At 41.0% G+C, this 21874-nt stretch overlaps 1 protein-coding gene across 1 annotated transcript in view; it reads left to right on the top strand.

Moving 5' to 3' along the window:
* HSPA12A (heat shock protein family A (Hsp70) member 12A) overlaps positions 1 to 21874 on the top strand; it is a 41311-nt gene that overhangs the window by 14099 nt on the left and 5338 nt on the right. Inside the window, exons 7-11 of the mRNA XM_008629379.2 lie at positions 14466 to 14637; positions 17632 to 17718; positions 18238 to 18342; positions 18761 to 19019; positions 20662 to 20765. Coding sequence (XP_008627601.1) covers positions 14466 to 14637; positions 17632 to 17718; positions 18238 to 18342; positions 18761 to 19019; positions 20662 to 20765 — 727 coding nt within the window. The remainder of the gene's footprint in view (positions 1 to 14465; positions 14638 to 17631; positions 17719 to 18237; positions 18343 to 18760; positions 19020 to 20661; positions 20766 to 21874) is intronic.

Below are 21874 nucleotides of genomic sequence, written 5' to 3'. Positions count from 1 at the left end.
AATATGTGCACTTCCCATATGCATGTCCTTTATTTCAAATTCAGTTTGTGTCTCTAATACATGAGATGTACACATTCTTTTTTTCATCAGGATATTCACTTTTAGTTTGTTTGTTTGGTTTTTTTTAATTTTCGCTCAGAGACTTGCGTAAGCCATTGGGAGCAGCTATGCAATGCACAGTTTGTAAAGTATCTTCTAGTTCATGAGTAATTTGCAGAGCGCTCCTGGGAAGCACCCAGATTTTTCTAACTCTGTTTCTAACTATCTCTAATGTTGAGCAACGTTTTTCTTAACAGTCTGTATTGTGGGATTGCTAATGCTAGTGCCAGAAGCAAAACACTCTTAAAGTTCTGATGGAAGGACACGGTTGTAGGTAAATCTGAAACACTAGAGACCCATTCATTATCTCTGTATATTGTTGTCTGCCTGCTGTCTGTGTGCATGTGTGCTCGTGAAGTGGGAGCTGTGGAAGGAGCAGGGCAGGGATCAGGTAGATCTCTTGGCATTTCTCATTTGTGGCACAATGGAATGTTGTTAATTAGTGTCTGTGTCTGTGGTTGTGTCTGTGATTGTGTACTTCTATGGGCAAGCTTGATAAACAGCAAGGACTGACAAGGCTTTTAACTCGGGGTGTGTGATCCACTGCAGGAAAACATGAGTTTAGGGAAATAATTCATGTTAACTTGACACATGGCTGATTTTTTTCAAAGCAGTGGGAATGAAGAAACAGGTGCAGAAAACAGAATTCTGAATTTCCATTCAGTCTTTCAGATTCCTATTGCTGGATCCAAATGTTCCTCATGGATGGATCAGAGCTTGCAGCTCTTGTTGTTAGCTATTGGAATATGGAAGCATCTTGAAAATGAGGGGCATCATGTAGAGAAAAGTGTGAAAAGGCAGTGGTAGAAACCTTGCAACAGGAGACACACTGAAGTACAGCCACCAGTCTGAGCTGGGAGTTAACTTGCAGAAAATATTAATGAGCTGTGGAATTCTGCTGAGCAATCGGTGTCAAGTGAGGTAGCTCCAAGAGAACTAAAGTACTAAAGCAGCTTCAGTCACTGGTTCACAGTGTAAAGCCCAGCCTTTTTGGAATGGTTAAGGAGTTGTCTAGGCAAAGCTAATGGAATTAATAAAGTAGAGTACAAAGTGTTGGAAATCTGCTTCTGTGCTCAACATCCATCAGCTTTTGACTAGCCTGCGATCTCAGTGCAGCTCTGACACCCTTCATCTCTGCTTTGCCTTAAACAAAACATTGCTAACCTGGAACTCTTCATCTGCCCAAGGGCTCCTGCATTGTCCCCTTCCAGCTGCTCTGCTGCTTTCTCATTGAATGAGTAATCTGGGTGTTCCCTTCAGCTCACAGTTCTTCCTCTCTCTTTCCATCCAGCCTATCAAAATCCTGCTAATTCTGTCTGCATGACAGCTTTTCTTGTCTTTGTACACTGCTGAGCTTTCATCCAAGCTGTCAGGGATTCTGCATCTTGGTTACTGCAACATCATTTCCTTGGCTTCAGCAGCTGTAGTCTGGCCTGGTTTGTATCTCTTTGGAATATTGCCCCTAAAGAGTTTTGTAGCCTCACATTTGACAGGAAATCAGCCCACATTTGACTCCATCTGTGTCATCTCAGACATAAGCTGCATGTCCTGGACATGAACATCTGTATTGCTCACTCAATTTCCTCTTCTGAAACCCTTTTTAAAATTCTGGGTTTTTTCATGCCTACAAAAACTTGACTGTGATTAACCTACTTTTATGGGAGATCTACTCCTCATTGCTTCTTGCTGTTACTCTGCCTGCCCTATCTGTATTCATCTATTGTGCTTTTTGTATCCTTAACAATTTTTATAGCTGAGTTATTACCTCTTTGAAGCAGGTATTTGTTTATTCTCATTTATCTTGCTCTCTGGGGCCTTCCAAGGGACTAAGTCTGGCAGGTTGTAGAGAGTTGCATGTCTTTACAGATTATTTTGCTGAATCAAAATTACTTTATTCCTGAATAACAGTTCACAGGTGCTTTTTGCTGTCCCTCATGCTTAATTCCTGTGTGTCCAGAGATGGTTCTACAGCTCTGTGACACTTGTTGAGATGTGGTCAGAGCTGGAGAGAGCTCTGTGGCAAGAGCAGAGTGTCAGCTCTGTAGGACTCACTTAGTTTTAAGTTTTCTTTCCCAAAGCATGTCTGCTGGGATTAGTGTGCATTGCATCAGTCTTCACTACATCCTTAGTAATGACTTTTAGGATTTATAGTCATATTTGCCATTCTCCCCACCAGTAAAAGATAAGGCATCATAAATAGCATCAACTTTTCTTGTTTCTGTGTCCCAGTTGTTCTGCTTTGCATTCTTTGGGCACAGTAAGTGCAGAGCAGAATCTGCAGGCTGGAATTCCTTGAACATGCTAATAGGAATAACGTTTTAAGGAAGATTTTGGAGTGTGACAGGAATATCTGAATGCAGAAGCTGTACGATAAGAAAGTAAAACATGGCATAACAAATGCACTCAGGGCAGAGCGAAGGAAATGGAAGGCTGGTGCATTTTCATAAGCTTGCCTGAAATACTCTGTGGGCTTTCAAACATCAGTCAGTTGGTCTAGTCTGAGATACTGAAGGTTCTTTTCTTTTTAATGTGAACTGTTGAGTTTTGAAATTGAGTTCTAGAGCTCTGAAGTAGATTTATTTTTCAATTACCTACAATTTTTCAAATACCTGCAATTACATACAAATAAAATCATTTGCATGATAAGCTCGTATAAACAAAAAGAGAGGCAGTCTAGGTTATAGGATTAAGCACGTGAGCCTAAAATTCCAGAGGCTTTATTTAACTAGCTCCTATACTCAACATTTATTATTGTTTTCACATCAGTTTTGTAATGGAATGTGCACAGTGAGGATTATTTAACACGTTGCATTCCAGGGTCAATGACATTACATTGATCAATACTGCTTTGCTCTGGAGAAACCTTCGGAGAAAAATAAACAAACTGGGTGAAAGAATAATGAGACAGCACAAGAAACTCCTTGCTAATAAAAACGTGACATGAAGTATGTTTGATTTTTAAAAAGATGGCTTGGGGGGCTTAACCAGATTGAAATTTGTGAAGCTGAGCTACTCTTATTCCCTCATAAGTCTGTTCTTCTGTTCATAAAACACACACAACTGAAATTTATTTGTGTAGGAACAGTGTGACCGACTTCTGCTCTAAACTGTATAAGAAGGTGCAAGCAGCACTGGGAAGCTGGTTATTTTTCTGAAACAGGACTTTTTAATGAGAGAGATGAGGCAGAAATGTGTTAATGCATCAACCATCCTGATTATTTGTAGCTTGTGGGGGTCTCTTGAGTCTATGGTTTCACTTTTGTGATATTAAGATCTTTTTAATCATGAGGATGATAATGTTTATTGAGTGATGTGTTGGGGAGGATTCTGCATCTTGTAGCTATGTTTAATTAGGAAAGGATAACTAATTGAGAGGTGAAGATTACAGAGTGGAAAATGTATGCTAATTGATCTCTGCTCACACATGTGAGTTCCTCAGCCAGGTTCACATGAAGGCAGAGGCGTCTGCTAATCTAATTCTCTATATTTCTGTTTGTCCACTTTGTGGCACAAGTTGAAGTATCTGGAGTTTTTTCTTTTGCTAAAACAAGTAAAACAAGAGGTTTCCATAGCATTTTGTGTAAGAGTGAATCTGTGCCTGTCTTACAAAGTTTAGAAACGCATTTCTCATGTTCTTAGAAATTGCCTGAAAGAACAGAAATAGTCAAAAAATAGAATTTTCTTTCTGCCTGGTGGAAACACTGTGCTAGATGGGGTTTACCAGCCAAAAAAAGAAAAGGATGGTCTGAAAGGCTGTGAACTACAGTCATTAGGGAGTAATAGAAATCCAAAAATGTAACTCAGTGTGGACAGGGTCTAAAACAAATGGGTTTGATTGTAATAAGTTCATAGAAAGGACAATAGATTGGTCTAGAAGACATCTTAGATGGCAATATTCAGTTACAGAGAAAAGAAATATGAGCTGAAATTGGAACTGTGGTGAAAAATATTAAGGCAAAATCAGAAAGCCCAAGGTGCAGAATAAACTGGAACTTACAGAAAATAGCAAGCAAGTAGTTTTCTCAGTGCAAGTCCTCCTCAGTCAGGGCCACTTGTGTTGTTTTAGTAAAATCATCCTGAGCCATAGGAGCCCACAATGAGGATGTTTCTAAATAGAGGGAAGGAGAGAGCCTGAGACATTAGGAAGAGACTTAAATAGGAGGAGTTGGGTTTTGCTGTTGTGGTAACTGGTGCATGCCCCGGGTACAAAAAGCATTTCTAGAGTATTGCAACATGAAAAATTGAAAAGCTTATGAGAATTTAATGGCTTCATTTTTCTAATGCACACTACTCATAAAACTTGCAAGTAATGTTCTCCTGCACCTTGGGGGATATAATATAATGCAGCAAAAAATTCTTGGTAATGCCACTTGGAGCTAAGCTTTCAGTTACTGCCCAAATGTGATCTGTGACAACAATCCCTTGGGAAGGAGCTGTAGCAACATCACCCTGGAGAATTATGAACCAAATGCCACTGTGGTCCCATTTATCTTCAACTTGTCAGAAAACATAACTTCTACTTTATCATGTTATCATTCAGCAATATGTGACTCAGCTTCAGTAATGCTAATTTGGATTTATTTGTGGTCCCAATACCTGAGAAACTTTTTGAGGAGTGAAAGGGCAGAGGCACAACAAAACAAGCAGTATGGAGACTTTTTTGTGCAAAGAAACATGGGTGATTTCAGAGTCTCATGATTTGTTCCCTGCCTAATAAATGATCCAAGATTCTTCTCCTTGGAATATTGTGTCTGTATTACTTCTGAGACCAAAATGTGATAGACTGAATCTAATGTCCTAAGTAAGGTCTGCTGCAATTACTGGTTTTCTTTCATGTCTCACAAATACAAGAAGTCCTTTTCTCTCCCACGATGACCCAGAAATCATCTGCCTTGCCTGTGTGTAGCAAGAAATTATCTTGCTTATGAGCAGTTAATAAAAGGTTTTTGTGAAATAAACACAGGTAAACTGCAGAACCTTCTCCATGAATTGTAAACAAAAGTGCTGCTTCATGATTGGTAGCCGGTGGTCATAATTCAAATATTTCCTGCCTTCTGTTCCATCTCCCTTCCTAAAGGAGAAAAAATGGTTTTATAAATTAAAAAGGGGAAATTGTAATACAAAATCCAAAAGACCCGATAAGTATAAATTTTATTAATAGAATCAAACAGTCTATGCAGTCCCAAAGAATTCCAAGCTCAGGTTGAAAGTAAAAGAACAGATAGTAAAAGTAATGTATAAAATATGAAGTATAGAAATGCTTAGGTAAAGCAATTTGTACTCTCAGTTGCGTAATAGCAACACCAGAAAAATAAATTGAGGCAGTCTGACTGTGCTTAGCAAAGGCATTTATCTCAATCAGCCAGCCTAGCTGTCTATAACAAACTGGTTTATCTAATCAGTGGCCACACAAATGCAGCAGTTCTGGCTGTAGCCAGTGCAGCTCCACACATTCATTATTCTAAGTGTGCTGAAAATAAAAGTCACACTTCATTATGGTTCCAGGTGCCCCATTTATTCTCTTGCTTTTCAGAATGAGATAATACCATTTTTTCTAGACAGCCATTAAGAGGGAGAAATGTTGCATTTTTTACCACAGCAATAGCTTTACTGACAGGTTAGTAAACAGAAGTGAAATATCAAATGGATTCTGCTTTGGCCCAAAGCAACTTGCTAAGTAGCATGATCAGGTATGTGCATGCACAGACAACCGAGGTGATTACTCAAGAGTCCAAACACCCCTCATTCCAACAAACTCCAGCAACAGCTCCACTGAAAACCTTAGTATTTATTTGGATACTCAGAAATTGATGTTTTTTCTTTAGTGGGTGGTTCCACAAAATTTGTTCTTGGTGTTTTGCAAAATTTATAGAGGAAGCTTGTGGCAGAGCTGAATGCAAAAGCTGGGTTTCAAGTCCATGTCTGCTATTTGTATCCTCATATTTTTAAGCATAAAGACCATATTTTCCTCTACAGCTCATGAATTAATTAATTAGGAACCGAATTTCCCTCTCTGACAAGACACTGGTCTGAGACACTTTTTTTTTTTTGAGTGCTGATTGCATTGGTGGTGTAAACTCAACTTGTGCATCCCTGTTGCATTGAACTGATTGCTTTCCATATGTTGCATCACTTTTTAACATGACTCATGGCTGATGTTTAGGATCACAGGACTGCTTGAGGCTGTTGTGCTCTGTATATTTTTCGCTTTAAAAAAAAAAAAGTGTGCCGTGACAAATGTTTCCTTTGATTCCCAGACAAAAGTTCTAATTACAATCTGTACAGAAACCTGTGAGGACCTGAATAACTGCAGGCTTGCAGCAGTGAGTCTGGTACTGCTGTCACCCTGTCAGACGTGATGGGCTCCCTCTCACTGATACATGCAAGGATTTGACACAAGAGTCACAAAGACAAGGAGAGAGAAAGTGTGTGGGTCCTTAGCCTTTAGGAAGGATTCCATCCTGCAGTTCTGGCCTTTCTCAGTGTAGAATACCTGCACCATTTTCGAGTCATGGAAGCATAAAGTGGGAATGTTGGTTGGAGATCATCTAGCTTGACCTTCCAGTTGAAGCAGGGTTATTGCCAACACTGGGTCAGCAGTGGCTTTATTTAATGTCCAAGGACAGAGATGCCTTTCTGAGCAGCTGTTCAGGTGCTGCATCACCTTCTTAGTAAAAAGGGGGTCCCAATTTGGACTCCACAAGCTGCGGTATGTGGCTGTCGTCCCTCATTGCAGCTCCTGGCAAGACTGAGAAAAACTGTGTTCTGCTGTCTTTGGAAGTGCCCTTCAGAGAGCTGCAGGCAGGTGTTCTGCTGCTCCTTGGCCTACAAGAGGTTCTTCCACCATAAAACTAATTTTGATTGTAAATGAAATGCTAATCTAAACCTCGTGGTCCTTCAGCATACATGGTCAGCACAACTGTTAAATGGGGAGTAGCGTAACCATCAACTGGAATTAATTTCTATGTTGTCTAGTATGTTCACCAAACCAGCTGTACAGGTGCAGATGTGAGGTACCTTATTATCATCTATCCTGACTGGCTGCAGCTTCGAGGATTTCACCCAAAAACCCCCTTCACAGGGCCTGTGAGTTCCCTGTTTGAAGTGGGAGCAGCAGTAGGTTCGGCCCAGGTGAAAACTCTGGGAAGGTTGTGAATTTTCTGTGGCTTAAGTTACTTTGTACAGAGTTCTGGTATGGGCAAGCCCTGGGAATTCAGAAAGCACTGCCAAGCCTATTTGGTATTTTAAAAGCAGGGAAATAGTATATAAATACATAGTGATGATATCTACTTCCTCATGGCAGGTGGGAAAATATCTGAGGCCCCAAAAGAGACCTCTCAGGATAAACCCAAAATCCTAAGGACAGTGTAAAGGCTGGTTTTTACATTGGATTTCATGCCTTTATGCTTTTCATGTTATTTCATCACTTATGTTTGTGCAAAGTGAATAAATGAAAATTATTACAGGGGTCTTTCAGCTTCCAGTTTTGTGCCCCTCCAGTAGCGGCTTTTTCATCTTCTGTAGCTTGTATTCCTCTTGTCTGCAAAATGAAGTTACTACTATTTTAGCATAGCCTGAGGTGTCCTTTATGCTTTCTCAAGTAGTGTTCTCACAGAGAGATGAACATCTTTGTCCTGTCCCTGATCTGTACAGATAGGGAAGCTGACACTGAAAGAATTCTGCAGCTGTGATAATTATCCACAATGTTCTCACTTGGGAAATGCAGAGCATCAGTGACACCTGATCAGACTAGGACCAAGGACAGCCTGTGCCACAAACCTAATTTTAGTTCAACCAGCAGTAATAGTGTGAAAATGTATGCATTCACATACATTTGTTAGGTATGTGCATGTATGGGTAGCAAATGTTAAGAGAAAGCAAAATGCTCATGGTTCTGTAAAGCAAAAAGTGCTTCTATGACACTGTAGATGTCAGATCTTTGCAGGATCAACTACCACCCAAACATTGTGTTGATTGGATTTTTAGTAAAAAGTCAATATTCAGTTTTCATCTAGGCTCTTATATGCAGAGTGAATATTTTTGAAAGGAGGGGAGCACCCAGCAGCTCTTCCTTCTGCCTTTGGCAAACCGATCCTCTTTGCTCAGGTCACTAAGAGGAATCTTTGAAAATCCTGTTTATTTTGTGGCTGTTGAGTAATTTTAAGAATCTGTCTTTGAAGAGGTAAGTGGGCAGAGCTAACTGGGCTGTCTGACCTCACTATTCTGTTTACCCACAGTATTTCTTGTACTGCAGCACTCTTCATTACTCCAAAGTCTAAGGGCAAAGCATCAGGGTATGTGAGGGTATGTGTAGTGATTTTCAAACACTTTTTATGAAGCCTTCTCCAGGCTGAAGATCCATCAAAACTGCATGCACGCTGCTTTTCCTGCAGCTTTGTGGTACCCACTCTCCCCACTCTCTGCCAACCCTGCTTCCCCTTGTGTGCCTCTTTGGGATAGTGCTGGGAGCCTTTTCCCATGTTGCTCATCTTCTTTCCTGGCACGCTCTGCCTCTGTAATTAGATCTCAGTGGTTTATTTGTGACATCCCAGTCTGATGCCATAGGACTGGAGAAAGTGCTAGCTAGTGAAAAAGGAGGAGGATTAGAGGAGCTCACTTACCAAGGCACTAAGTGGATGGTGTTATCATGAATCCCTTAACAATGAACTGATTAGTTTAAACAGTGGAAGTTTCACAAGGCACTTAATTTCCAGCCGCTGTTTTGTCTTGCCTTGATTCAGCCTCACAATACTTCCTTCATGCAGTCTGCACAGTGCTTAACTTGCAATCATGCCTTTCCTATTGTTACTAATTCTAATAAGTATCTTGGAAAATAGAAAAATGTTGATGTTAATCCTCAGCTTCTGTTGTTTTGACTGAATGATGTGGTCCTGCAGAGCTTCATTTCCTAATAAACCACATCATCTTTACAGAGCCGTTTCATAGGATCCAACTTCTAAATTTTATCTCTGTTGCCTACAAATGGGGCTTTGGTGGTAAAACAGGTTTGAAAGGTTTTTCCTACCAACCAGAAGAACAGATCATTGCACTTGTCTGGTCTGCAGCGTTGCTTCAGAAGTGATTAAAGTAGTGCAATTGGTGAAGGTGACAAACTGGGAGAGAAGAATGGGCACCCAAGGCTGTGGTGGAGCTGTTCCCTGCAGCTTCTGCATGTGCTCCATGTCACAGGCAGAAATGGAACCTTGCTGGTTGGGGAAGAGTAGCATTTGGCTGTGACACTGAACTGGAGTTATCCAGGGAATTTCCACCTTGTTTTGGCTTCCTGTGCAACATTAAGGAAAGCCTTTTAGTCTTTGTGCCTTGTTTTTCCAACCATGTAATGAGGGGGGCTCTTCCACACGTGTTTATCTGTTTATTTTATTGATGCTACATTTTTGTATCCAGAAATGCCTTATCAATTGTGAATGCAGTGCCTACAGCCCTGCAGCCGTACTGAATTAGGTCTTTAATGACTACAAAATATATCAAAGCACTAAAGTAGAATTCATCCAGTCAATTCTTTTAATCAGTTTTATAACTCAAAAGAACAAGTGCACTGTATGTAAGGCATGTTCCTTGTGTTACAAATCAGTGATCAGGCTTTTTTTTTCCACCTTTAGAAATATATCTGGTGTATCTCTCTGAAAAACCAGAAAAAGAAACTCTGACTGTTGCTTTCAATAATTTTCAAGGATAGGAATAGGAAACAGGTACCTTGTTAATGATGGTGTATTTCCTAACATTCTACTTCTTTTGAGATCACTGTGGTATGATAAATAAAGCCAGATAGAACACCAGTGTTCTGCCTGGCTGTGGAGAACTGCAGCTAAATGCTAATGCTTCTAATTACAGCAGTGTTCAGACATTTTCATCTAGGCCTACCTTAAAAAGATTCAGACTGCATGGAATATTCTACTATAGTACTCTCTTTAAGGTCATATACATTGCAATATTAAATAAAAGTGCATTGCTTTTTTTTTTTTTTCCCTGAGTGTTGTGGTGTGTGAGGCTGGGTTTTAAAAGCAGCATCTTTTCATTTGTAGAAATGGTGATTTTGCTTGTGGTGTGAGTGAAAACAGTTCTCTGCAAGTGCTCAGACTGCTGTGCTGTACTGAGCTGCAGTCCAGACCTCAGTATTTTCTAGTGGTGAATTAGTCTAACAGTTGGCAGCAGATGCTGTTTGGGGAATCAGGAATGTGGTCTTGTGGTCAGCTGTGGGTCTCTCCTGGTGACACATCTCTGGCTATAAAAACAGAGCTGGTGGCCAGGGTGAGAATTCACCTGCATCTGGATGGTAAAGTTATTTGTGCTCCAGTACATGAGATTTTGAAGTTTGCTGTCGATGATGCATCTTGGAACATGAACAGCAGTGTGCTGGCACCAGCACACAGACCTGTGCTACTGGAGTGAGTGAGGTCTGGGAGTTCTCTTGTCAAAAAATGAAATCCTAGTCTTCAGGCATGTGAGCAAAGTTGAATTTTAGAGCAGTTCTTTTCATAGTGTTCTTTGCTTCTTCCAGGTATGTAAATGCAGCAATATCTTGCAAATTAATTTCTAAGAAATTTTTTGTGCTCAAAAGAATTTTTGTAATCCCGTGATGAGTTTTGCACTTCTGTGTTCTTGGGGAAGCTGCTGTCTGCTTCGTTCATGTTTCATAAGTGATGGCTGGGTTTATGCTGCTAGTGAGCGTTACGGGAGAAAGAAGATTTAGCAGGCTGGAGTCAAGACACTGCTCTGTTCTAAAGTCTGCTGTAAGCTGCCCTGGGCAAAAGCAAATTGGTGTGTCTGTCCCACTGCCAGAATGATCTATAGAAGGTTGAATATTGAGACATTGTTTAGATCTGTCCTGCTCAGGCCTGTTAACTTGTGAATCCCTGGTCTTTATTTCAGTAGTACTTGGGCAGCAGTGGGCAAGAACACGGAGTGAGGCAGACAGAAAGCAGAAAGTGTAAAATACAGCAAATTCCCAAATGCCTGCAATTAATAATTTTAACAAATGCATCACTGTTTCTTCATGTTGACTGCCTGCTGTTTCCACTCCTCTTTCTCTGCATGCTCAATATTTTTCTCCCATCTGTCCCTTGGCCGTAATGATGGGACAGATGTACTGCCTAAGTCTTCATCTTGGAGCTTGTATTAAAACAACCTCATTGCTCCATTCCTCCCCAGCAGTATTTATGTGTTCATGTTTCTTTATCATCTCCCCTTCCCCCATTTTCTCTGTGCTGTGTATAGATGTATAGATATATATGTAATGTGTTCTCTCTCATGGTCTAAGTAGAAATACTATATACACGAGGTATGAAATACTGATTGCTACATATACATATATATATTTATATATAAATATGTATGTGTGTATATATGTACATGTATATGTGTGTCTACATATAAAAATATGTGTTGGATGCCTTGTACCTTTTGCTGTTAAAGATTCTCTGTATGGTCTTTTTATGATGTGAAACAACCCGTTCTTCATTGTAACTGGCCCTTCAAACTCTCTGAGAAAAGCTTATAAACAAAAAACCTCAGCATTTTCTTCATGAGGTTCTGTTAGGATCAGCTGTGCTTTGAACCGTTGAAAACTGTCATTTCTGTTGGATGTTTTCCTCAGGAGATACTTTGGGTATGTTAAAATCATAGCTAGAGAGAAAAAGGAGCAAGAATAGCATCTGCTGTGCATGGAGGGTCTGAGAACACAGATCCGAGTCCATCCGCTGCAGGTCACTGCCTTCCTCTTCTGACTGCAGTGTGAAAAGTTCATGGTACGGGCTGCTGCTGGAGGAGGGGAGGAAGCAAATGTTATTGTTGATGGTTTACTGTTTGCTTTGAGCAGAACCAGCCTTGGGAGTTTGTACTAAAATTCCCCCTAGAACAGATGATTTGTCAATTAATACATTCTTCCCCCCCACCGCCACCTCCAGTTAGGAAATACCAGTGCATTCCATGTGTGTGCAACTCAGTTCTTGTCACCCCTGCAAAGCCTTTGGATTTTAATATCCTTAGCAACAAACTATTTTTTCACTAAAATACAATTTTGTCTTTAGTGCATAGGTTAGACTGAGACTAGAATTGTCTGTGCTGCTGACACATGCCAGTACAAGGAGCAGACTGAGCACTCTTGGGCTCATCCCCATTGCTAGATATTGGAAAAAACCCACTTGTTGCTCAGATTCAGAGCTCTCACACAACACGGTAATGGATTTAATACAAGTGAAAACTGCAGCAGGGTAGTTGGGAGCTATTTGTTCTCCAAGCCCTTAGAATTGCAGCAAGATCCAGATTAAGCTTTTAGCAAAACTCTCCAAAGGCAAAGACAGTTTGTGTGCAGAGACCGTACATTTTTGGAATTCTTAAGCAAATTAGACTAATGTCTGTCACAGAGTATTGATTCATATCTGGGATGTTGCTCTTTCCAGTGCAGCAAACCGAAGCTTCCTGTGTGGAAAAGCTCAGCTGGAGATAAGTGATGTTGAAGTGAGCTGGCATGAAACCAGCCCTGCCTGTGCTTACTACATCCAGATGGGTCACAGGAGGGATTGGGTTTATACTAAGGCACATCTTCATCCCCAGTACAGCTCCAGGGCCTTATCTAAACCTGTATAGATAATCTGCCAACATGCTCACATACAAGTGCTGTGATGGCAGGAGAGTCTGTGCTTAATTGATACTCTTCTTAGACATTTTAGGGTTAGTCTGGCTGCTGTAAATCTGTGTGCCCCAAAGTTTGAAAGTTTGGTTGCAAACATTCTCTTCAATATAATATTTTTTTCAGTATGTGTTGCCACACAGCTGGCACGGTTTGATATTCTGTAGTATTTGCACAGTATTTTCCTTCCCACACAATTCTGCTAATTTCAGATCATGCTCTTTAGCCCAGTGGATGTAACTGAAGCTGAAAGTTTTGCCCAAAGGCAATAAAGGATGTTAAGTGACAATAATCCTAGTCATGGTGTGCTTTTAAAATAATGAGCAACCTTGATTAGTTTAACTCTTAACTCTTTCTTATTTTAGAACTTTGTTCTTGTTGTTTTGCCTTTTTTGTTACCAACAGTGAGGAAGATGCTTTCTGTAAGAATCTGTTTATCTTGCTTACTAGCATGGAGAGGGTAAAATGAATCAGTAAATATGAAGGACAGTTTTGTCCTTCGTCTTACCCTGGTATTACTTTTTAATCCAACTTCACTTTGAGTTTCTGGCGGCAGGTGTCAATTAGCCAGCAATTCCCACAGCCCACAAAGTAGCTTTATTGAAACCAATCTGCAGACTTTCCATGTGAGTCTGCCTTTGTTGGAGATGCTCTGTAGGGACCACAGTGTATGTGTATGGGTTGAAGGCTGGAAGACTGACTGTTGGAGCAGAAAAATGTTCATTTTGTTTTATTTGTTGGTTGGCAAGCTTTAATGCTCAGGCACTTAACTGAAAAGTAACAGCAAGTAACCCAAAAGTTGGTAGGAAGAGTTGAAAGTTGTCTATTTTAACAGAATTATCATTCAGTAGGCAGAAGTACCAGGGAAAAGAAATTAAAACACAGTTTTGTGAACTGTTCTTTGAATATTTTTCTTTAAGCCCAGTTCTGAGAGTGATGTAGTTACATAAGAACTTGTGGCTTTTTGAAAATATCTGTGTCTGAAGGCTGAAAATCCAGAAAGAAAATAGAAAGAATGGCAAATGCTGATTTTATAATGTGGTATTATTTTCAGGCTTGTTCTCATTACATTTTAGGGAACCTTCCCTGTTGTATTTTGTCTCCTTCAGTATACTGAGCATTTTGAAGATGTTATAAAAGCAAATGTACTTTAAAGCAATGGATTTTGAAATAGAAAATGTTGGTTGTAAGACAGAAGATGCATTACCGGCAAAGTGTATTGTATATTCCTATACAGTTAAACAGTGCAGGAACCTCATTTTGGCAAGGACTGTGAATATCTGGCACATAAAGAATGACACACCTAAAATATTGTTGTGGCAAAGAGAGGCCAAAGGAGGCTGCAAGGAGGCTGAGGCCCCTCTTAGCTGGCAGATTCACAGGTTAATTAGGAGTTCAGGTTTTAGGCCAATTATTACAGGTTTCAAAGCGATTTTCTTCGTTTCTCCACCTGTCATGTACACAAGTGCTCGATTAGACACTTAGCATGGTAAGTGCATGCAAACCTCCCTGTTACAGCCTGTGGAGTTGTGCTATGCAGTGTGGGCAGGACAATTCCCAGATGCAGACCTTTAGCCCCTGGCAGCAGCTCCTTTGTGGGTTGAACTCTGAGGGGTGACCCAGCGAAGCCCACGAGCTGGGGAGAGCCTTGTGCTGAGAGGGTCTGCTGGGCTGCGGGATCCCCCACCCCACTTCTCTGATCCATTCTCTCTCGCAGGCAGGAATGGCATCTCCTGAAAATCCTGAGCAGTTGATCATTGCCCTGGAACCCGAGGCTGCCTCTATCTACTGCCGAAAGCTGCGCCTGCACCAGATGATAGACCTGAGTAGTAGGGCACCTGTCAATGGCTACAGCCCGAGTGACACTATTGGAACTGGATTTACACAGGGTACTTCTGTTCATTCACTTTTTAGATTCTCATGCCTAAGTTTGCTTTGTCCCTGAGGGCTGGTTTCTGACCATTTCTTGTTATCCTTGTTCTCTTGAAATGTTTCAGGCTGGCATCAGTTTGCTTTTATAAACCGTTTTGCTGCTTACCATAGTTAGACTTGCTTAGAAGTTGACTCAGCAGACATCACAGAATGATTTGGATTGGAAAGAAGCTAAAAAATCATCTTGTTCTAACCATCTGCCATCAGCAGGGACACCTTCCACTAGAGCAATCTGCTCCAAGCCCTGTCCAACCTGACCTTGAACACTTCCAGGGATGGGGCAGCCACAGCTTCTCTGGGCAGCCTGTGCCAGGGCCTCACCACCCTCACAGGGAAGAATTTCTTCCTAATATTTTAGCATGCAGGTAGCTTCCCTGTCTTGCCTTTATTTGGATGTTGTGGGAGTCTTTTAGTACTTTCACAATGGTATTTTTCTGCCTTAAGTTAGTACTTCATGTTGGATCATTTTTTTCATTTAATTTGTTGGAAGCAATTATGTGTTTGATTATCTGCATTATTGAGGCAGCACTAAATAACTGGATCTGCAATGAAACTATCAGTCTGAGGTGTTCCAAAGTATTGGCAGATGCTTTTTGATGTCATCTTTATGAAATAGCATTAATGACTTTCAACACTCAGTGGAACACATGGCATTGGAATGTAGCAGTGAATTTGTCTGCTTGTTGAAGACCAACTGGATAATGCACTTCTGATTTATTGACCTGGGATCTGTTGCTACTGTCAGTGTTTGAAGGGGAGGGACAGAGATTGGACCACTGTAAGTCACTTGCCAAAAGATCCTTCATCATCAGAGTTTTTTGAGCTTAGTAGCCTACTGAAACTGGAGGGAAATAGAGGGGGGGAAAAAAGGAAAGTGGCCTGCAGCAGTAAGATTTGATTGCTGCGTAATGTGCATATTTCCCCTGTATGTCTAAATTGTAGCAGTTGCCCTCATACTGATGGTAGTGTGGCAGTCTATCCTAGAAGGAATTTTTCAGAAGAATCTGTATGTTACCACATTTGCTAGGTCACAACAGTAGAGGCAGGTGGGAGGTTGAGCTAGTAGAGCTATTCCTGCACTTAGCAGAGCGTTTTTTTTTTTAGTTAGGCAGAGTCACTACATCATTCACTCAAATCCTTGCCTCTCCTAGCCAGCACTTGTCAGATGTGTTCAGTGTTTGGAAGCCCACACAGAGTACAGGACACAATCTATTTTCAGGATTCAGTCCCTTCAGGGCCCCTTGGCTGCTGTCCCCCTCATTTGTGCCATGAACTATTCCAGTTCCATGTGATCTTATGTGAACTCACTTTCAGACAACACAGGGATTTGCTTCTGGGAAAATAATAATGGAGTTTATCTGGTTACGGTTTTGAAGCTGGGCAGAATCTGGCAGATCATGGATTTCTGCTAATGGGCTTTTTCTTGGGTGGGGGTACCACTCTCATTCTTGACTTTGTATGGTAAAAAGCTATTGGGGATGAGAAAGGTTTCATGTCAAAATTAATGAAAACAAAGTTTGGAGTGAATTAATTTGGGGTTGGAATTAAAATTTCATAGAGGCATGGCAGGCACCCAAGACAAGCTGAGAACAGATTAAGGAGAAAAACCCTTTAAATATAAACAGAGAGAAGCACTCCAAGGGCCATATTATTGCTGTGAAGTCAAAACAAAAATTTCAGTGTTCATAGTAACAAGGATAAGCTTGCTTCAGTTGTAGTTGAAGACTGGCTCTTGTGTTCACTTCCAGCCCACAGGAGGGAATGAAAGGATTGCCATTGATTTCTGTGGGCTTGACAGGCCCTTGCTTGGGCCTAGTTCTTGTTCTGTCATGGAATGCTTCATCTGAGCTCTCCCTGTGCTGCCCAGGCAGTGTACTGAGGCTGGGGCAGCTTCTCTGCATCGTGGGGTCTTTTTGGGGAGGGTGCAGGAGCAAGTGGAGCTGATGCTCTGTTTCCTGATGACAGGCACTATAGAAAGAGGAAGCAAAGTGCATTCTGTGATTTGCGTGCTGATATTTCCACAAAGAATTTTCACTCATGGCAGGCTGCCTCTCTTGTAGTGTTTTATGAAGTGCCTTTGAAGGTGAGTGAAGATAACACAAGGAATGCAGGTTTTTTTGATCATTGAGTTATAGAGGTTGATTTAGAAGCATAAGTAGCAGAGGTTCTCACTACTCTGCTTTCTCTTGACAGATTGTTTTGCATCTTTTAAATGTCTAAGTAGAAGTTAAATCTTGTAAGTTAACTGATTGTTACAATAGTCTTGCAAGATGACTCCTAGTTTTTAATTGGTGTATATTTTAAATATCATGAGGGTCAGCCCTGGTGGTCACTGTGTCCTTAAGAAGTTACTAATCTGAGCAGCAGTGCTTCTGGCTGCTTGTTTTGAGGTAGACTGACATCCTAAGAGGTTGGGGAGGTGTATTTGCCTGAGCACTCAAAATGAGCAGCAATTTTTGTAAGTGTGGGAATGTTCCCATCCCGGGTGGTGTCGGCGTTGTCTGGGAGCGGGCTGGGACTGCCACCTACTGATAGAGGCTGCTGTGAGCACAGCTGGCTGCCAGCCCCCCACCCTGCTGCCAGCACACGCTTTGCAAGCCAGAGTGTATTAAAAAACACAAGTCAGAGATGTTTATAGCTTTCTTATTAGGTTATTACTGTATATGATTAATTTGCATTATTTGTATTAGGTAATTAGTATATATTAAAATACATAGAAGTATATATAACAATATCAGGGAAGATCAGGGTGGCTATAAACCATTTTTCCTTCTTTCTAGGAATGACATTCTAACATTCCTGGTTCCAATGCAATAATTTTTGTACATTTGTTTTGTTACGAAGTGACACATACAGCTCTGTCAGCCTGCTTGGCACTTGTTTCCTGCAGTTTATGATTTTATTTCTTCTTGCTTTTTTATACTCAGTAACTTCTTTCTGTCACTCACTAGGGAAGGAACACGTGCGCCGGAACCGGCAGAGCCGGACCTTCATGGTGGAAAATGTCATAGGAGAGATTTGGTCTGAGCTGGAGGAAGGTACTGTCCTTTCCTGAACAAACTTTGCTCTCACTGGTTTTGTATTGCAGGCAAATACTGTGTTTCCCACAAAGGTGCTGTGCACTGCATTGTTCTCACAGTGGTTATAAAGCGGAAAAGGAAAAAACCCACAAGTTTAAATTCTGGACTGCAATTCTGTATGCTCTAGCAAAGTATGATTTATTAAAGAGATGCTGGAAAGCCATTGCAGCCAGAGTATTTTACTCAGAACAGGCATAACATTAATTTGGTAGCCCACTAGGATGTACACCAGCAGCATGAGCAGTCCCACTGATCTGCTTTTCAGCTGTGCTGCCTCAATAGCTTTTGACATCTGACTTTGATATCTGTTATCAATCATTGTGTTATAATTACTAGCAAAGATCAAGTCTCCAGCACAGCCATTCCTGGCTGTCTGTAGGCCATTATCTCCCCTGGTGCCTCAGGAGCTCTCATTGCAGTGAGCTGGTGTGCTCACAGTGGTGTAAATGCCCCTGGCCTCTCCCCTTGGCATTCCAGGTGATCGGTACATCGTGGTTGACAGCGGAGGAGGCACAGTGGATATGACTGTCCATCAGATCAGGCTCCCTGAAGGACATCTGAAGGAGCTCTACAAAGCAACAGGTAACGTCACTTCCACTGCTTGCTTTATGTAATTAGATTGTGTATTATACATTTGTGTAATGTTTTGGCTTGTCAGGGCAGGAAATGTATGCCTTTATTGCATTTTACAGACAGTTCTTCCTGAAATGAGACCAGCACTCAAAATTAGTATAACCCAGCTGCTGGATGGCTGAATCACTCATTTATAAGTGGTAGTGTTACAGTGGCTATGATGATACAGGAGTAACAGTGAGGCAAAGGTGAGAGCATGTTGTCTATCAGACCAGCTGTTACCTATAGAAAAGAACCTCTTTTTGTGGACCTTCTCCCATGACAGCCCTGAGAGTGTTGTTATGATGTGTATGTGGTCAACTCGAAATGTCGTAAGAATATTAAAGAATATCCAGAATATTAAAGCTGTGTTGTGTCTGTGGTACAGGTGGACCATATGGTTCTCTAGGTGTGGACTACGAGTTTGAAAAGCTCCTGTGTAAAATATTTGGAGAAGATTTCATTGAGCAGTTTAAAATCAAGCGTCCTGCAGCCTGGGTGGATTTGATGATCGCGTTCGAGTCCCGTAAGCGGGCGGCAGCTCCCGACAGGACCAACCCCCTGAACATCACCCTGCCTTTCTCCTTCATTGACTACTACAAGAAGTTCCGAGGTCACAGCGTAGAACATGCCTTGAGGAAAAGCAAGTGAGTAGACAATTGAAACCACATGGATGCAGAATTAACTACTGGTAGCAAAGACAAATAATTAAAATATCCTAATTATATTAGGACTGAAAGGTAACGGTGTAAAAGTGTAATGCAAGGAGGAGAAAATGGGACTGCCTCTAGTGCAGTTTCCAGAATGAAAAGTTCTGATCGATGTCTTGCAAAAGCTTTTCTGTACAAGACTTGCACTTTTCAGGTATTGCTTTCTACGACTTCTGCTAGGCCACCACTGCATCACTTCCTTTGTATATTCGAGTCCCTTGCATGTTAATTAGGAATGTCAGATCAAACACAGGATTTGTTGCCTAGAACCTTAATTTTTAGCGGCCTGGATCCTGGAAAAAATCCAAGATTGTGAGATGTGTAAATATGTTCATGGTTTGAAGGAAGTTATTAACAGTATCAGATCACTGGAGAAAACATATGCTACTACATAAAGCTCTGCAAGGGGAAAGTGTTCAGCTTTTGAAGTGATGGCAGGCTTTTGTTTCTTATAGTATTTTACAAGTTTGATAATTTTCCTGATAGGCAGGGAGACATAATCCCCTCCAGAGATTTTAATTCATGATTTTCAGTATCGAGAAGTCACCCTAAGTGATAAGATCATGGACTGCTGTAGAAAAGGAAGTGAGAAGAAAGTAGAAATGGGCATTTTGCATCTTTTGAAGTTATATACTACAGAAAACTTGGAGTTTAATGGTGTAAAAGAGAATGAACAAGAGAACCTGTGAATCTGGAGCAGGAGGCTTGGGACCTGAGAGGGGAAGATTTGGTATTTAGTACCTGTACCTTAATTTTTTAAACTAGCCAGTGTTGAATGTAGTATGCAGGGTGGAACTCCTGCATCTCTTTCAGAAGTTATTGGCAAATGTACAGTAAGCTTAAATGACTTTGAACCCAGCTAAAAGTTGCTTTCTAAATGAGACTGAGGTTCTGAAATCATTAAAAATTTCTGGAAATAATCCCCCACACAAGGCCATCTCCTTTTTATTAATAACCTTAATGGTGAATCTTGGGATGCTAAATGCTCCCTTCAAATGAAATGAAATGAATTGGCTAACAGGGTAGAAAGAGAGTAAAGGTTGACATATAATGTGCATGAATGAAAGGGAGATTACTGAGCTATACAGATGTGTATCAGTGATAGAATAGCATAATGCCTGTATTCACTTAATAAATGTTATGCCTCATTAAAAATGCTGTTCTCTCTTTTGCCTCCTGAGGCTTCCCAACTTGATTGTTTTCCTTGTGTGTTTCCAGTGGCTTTGGCCTGCTACTCCTGTAATCTAAATGTTGCCCTTCTGGGGATGAATCAGTGCTGTTTCACATGAGCGAGCACTGCATTGACTGCCAGCTGTTTCAGAGAGCAGTTGAGCCTTGCTAATGCTGTGGAAGGCAATCAGGCAAAGAAAACAACAATTAGACAAGCAAAAATAATAATTCTCCCTTCAAGTTTTACATAACTGCAGTTGGTATGGGACTAGGGTGAGCTGGGGCACTTTCTACTAAGGAAAAGGCATGCAGATTCTGTAAACTTATTAATTCATTTCTTTAATACCTGGTGGTTGTTTTGCAGCTCAGCTGCAATGCTTTAATGTTCTTTCTCACTGTTCTTTTGCAGTGTGGACTTTGTGAAGTGGTCCTCCCAGGGAATGCTGAGGATGAGCCCAGATGCAATGAATGCTCTTTTCAAACCCACGATTGACCAGATCATTCAGCACCTGAGTACGTATCTGTGTGTGATTCCATTTCTGGCTGAGCTGAAACTGGAGCTTTGCTCACCCAGTTCAACCCAGTAACAACCCTCCTGCTATGCACCAGTTGTGGACAAGGAATTCAGTTCTGAAACTTGCAGCTCTCTACAGATCAGCTAGGCAGATAATAAAAGTAAGGGATGTGTCCTGAGCACATACTCCTACTAGCTATGAACTGTTTACTGGGTGTGATCCAGTCCTGTTCCTGCCTAAGCTTCAATTACTCTGTGCTTCCAGGGCTGCAAGCATTCAGAAGGCTGACATGCACTGAGAAACCCAGATCCTGCCTTTCTTTTTTTCAGTTTCAGGCAACCACTAAATAATGCCAGAAGTGTAATTAATTTCTCATTATTCCTGGTATTAAGACCTCTGGTTCCTTCCTTCCCACTGGAAGGTCACATTTGTTCATGACCATCCAAATCACTGACATCTCTAAAACACAAATGGTAAATGATGCATCATGGTAAAAGTACTTCCAGGCATGGCTTAAACAGCAATGAGTTTATTTGTCCAGTAATGGAAAGTGACATGTGCTTATTAGGAAAGTTACTATTTAAGGTCTTTTCTGGTGGAAGATGAAATTTGTATCAAGTAGAGTACAATGCATGTGGTGAGAAAAGTGTTGCTTTCTACAGATTACAAAGCACTGTTTGCAATGGAATATCCAGCTTTGCTCATCACATGTGAGGGATTATTAGCTAAACTTCAGAACTTAGTAAGACAACAATTATAGAGCAGCTTATATGTGAGCAGGGAGGGAGGCACCTAGGATTGCAACAGTTGTGGTAAGTAACTCAGTTGTTTGAACTACAAGTGAGCTGACAACTGAACTGCATGATTTTCTGGAAAGTAGGAGATGCAGGCTTAAGTTAAGAATGAACATGCGTAAAAATGTAAAGAGGTGTTATTTTGCAGGTGGTATTTGTTGTGGTTAAGATGTTTGGGTCAGAAATAATAAGTGAATTTGAAATGGGGTGATTTATCTGGAATTCAGTAAAGGGTCTGTTTTAAATGCCACTTCAGAAATGTTGTATGCTTTGAGGTAAGTGAATTCATAGTGAAATGTTGTAGAGACTACAG

Source organism: Corvus brachyrhynchos, unplaced genomic scaffold (genome assembly GCF_000691975.1).
Source record: "Corvus brachyrhynchos isolate BGI_N302 unplaced genomic scaffold, ASM69197v1 scaffold783, whole genome shotgun sequence".
Lineage (NCBI taxonomy): Eukaryota > Metazoa > Chordata > Aves > Passeriformes > Corvidae > Corvus > Corvus brachyrhynchos.
Note: the sequence above shows the minus strand (reverse complement) of the source record. Positions and strands in the feature narration are given on the sequence as shown.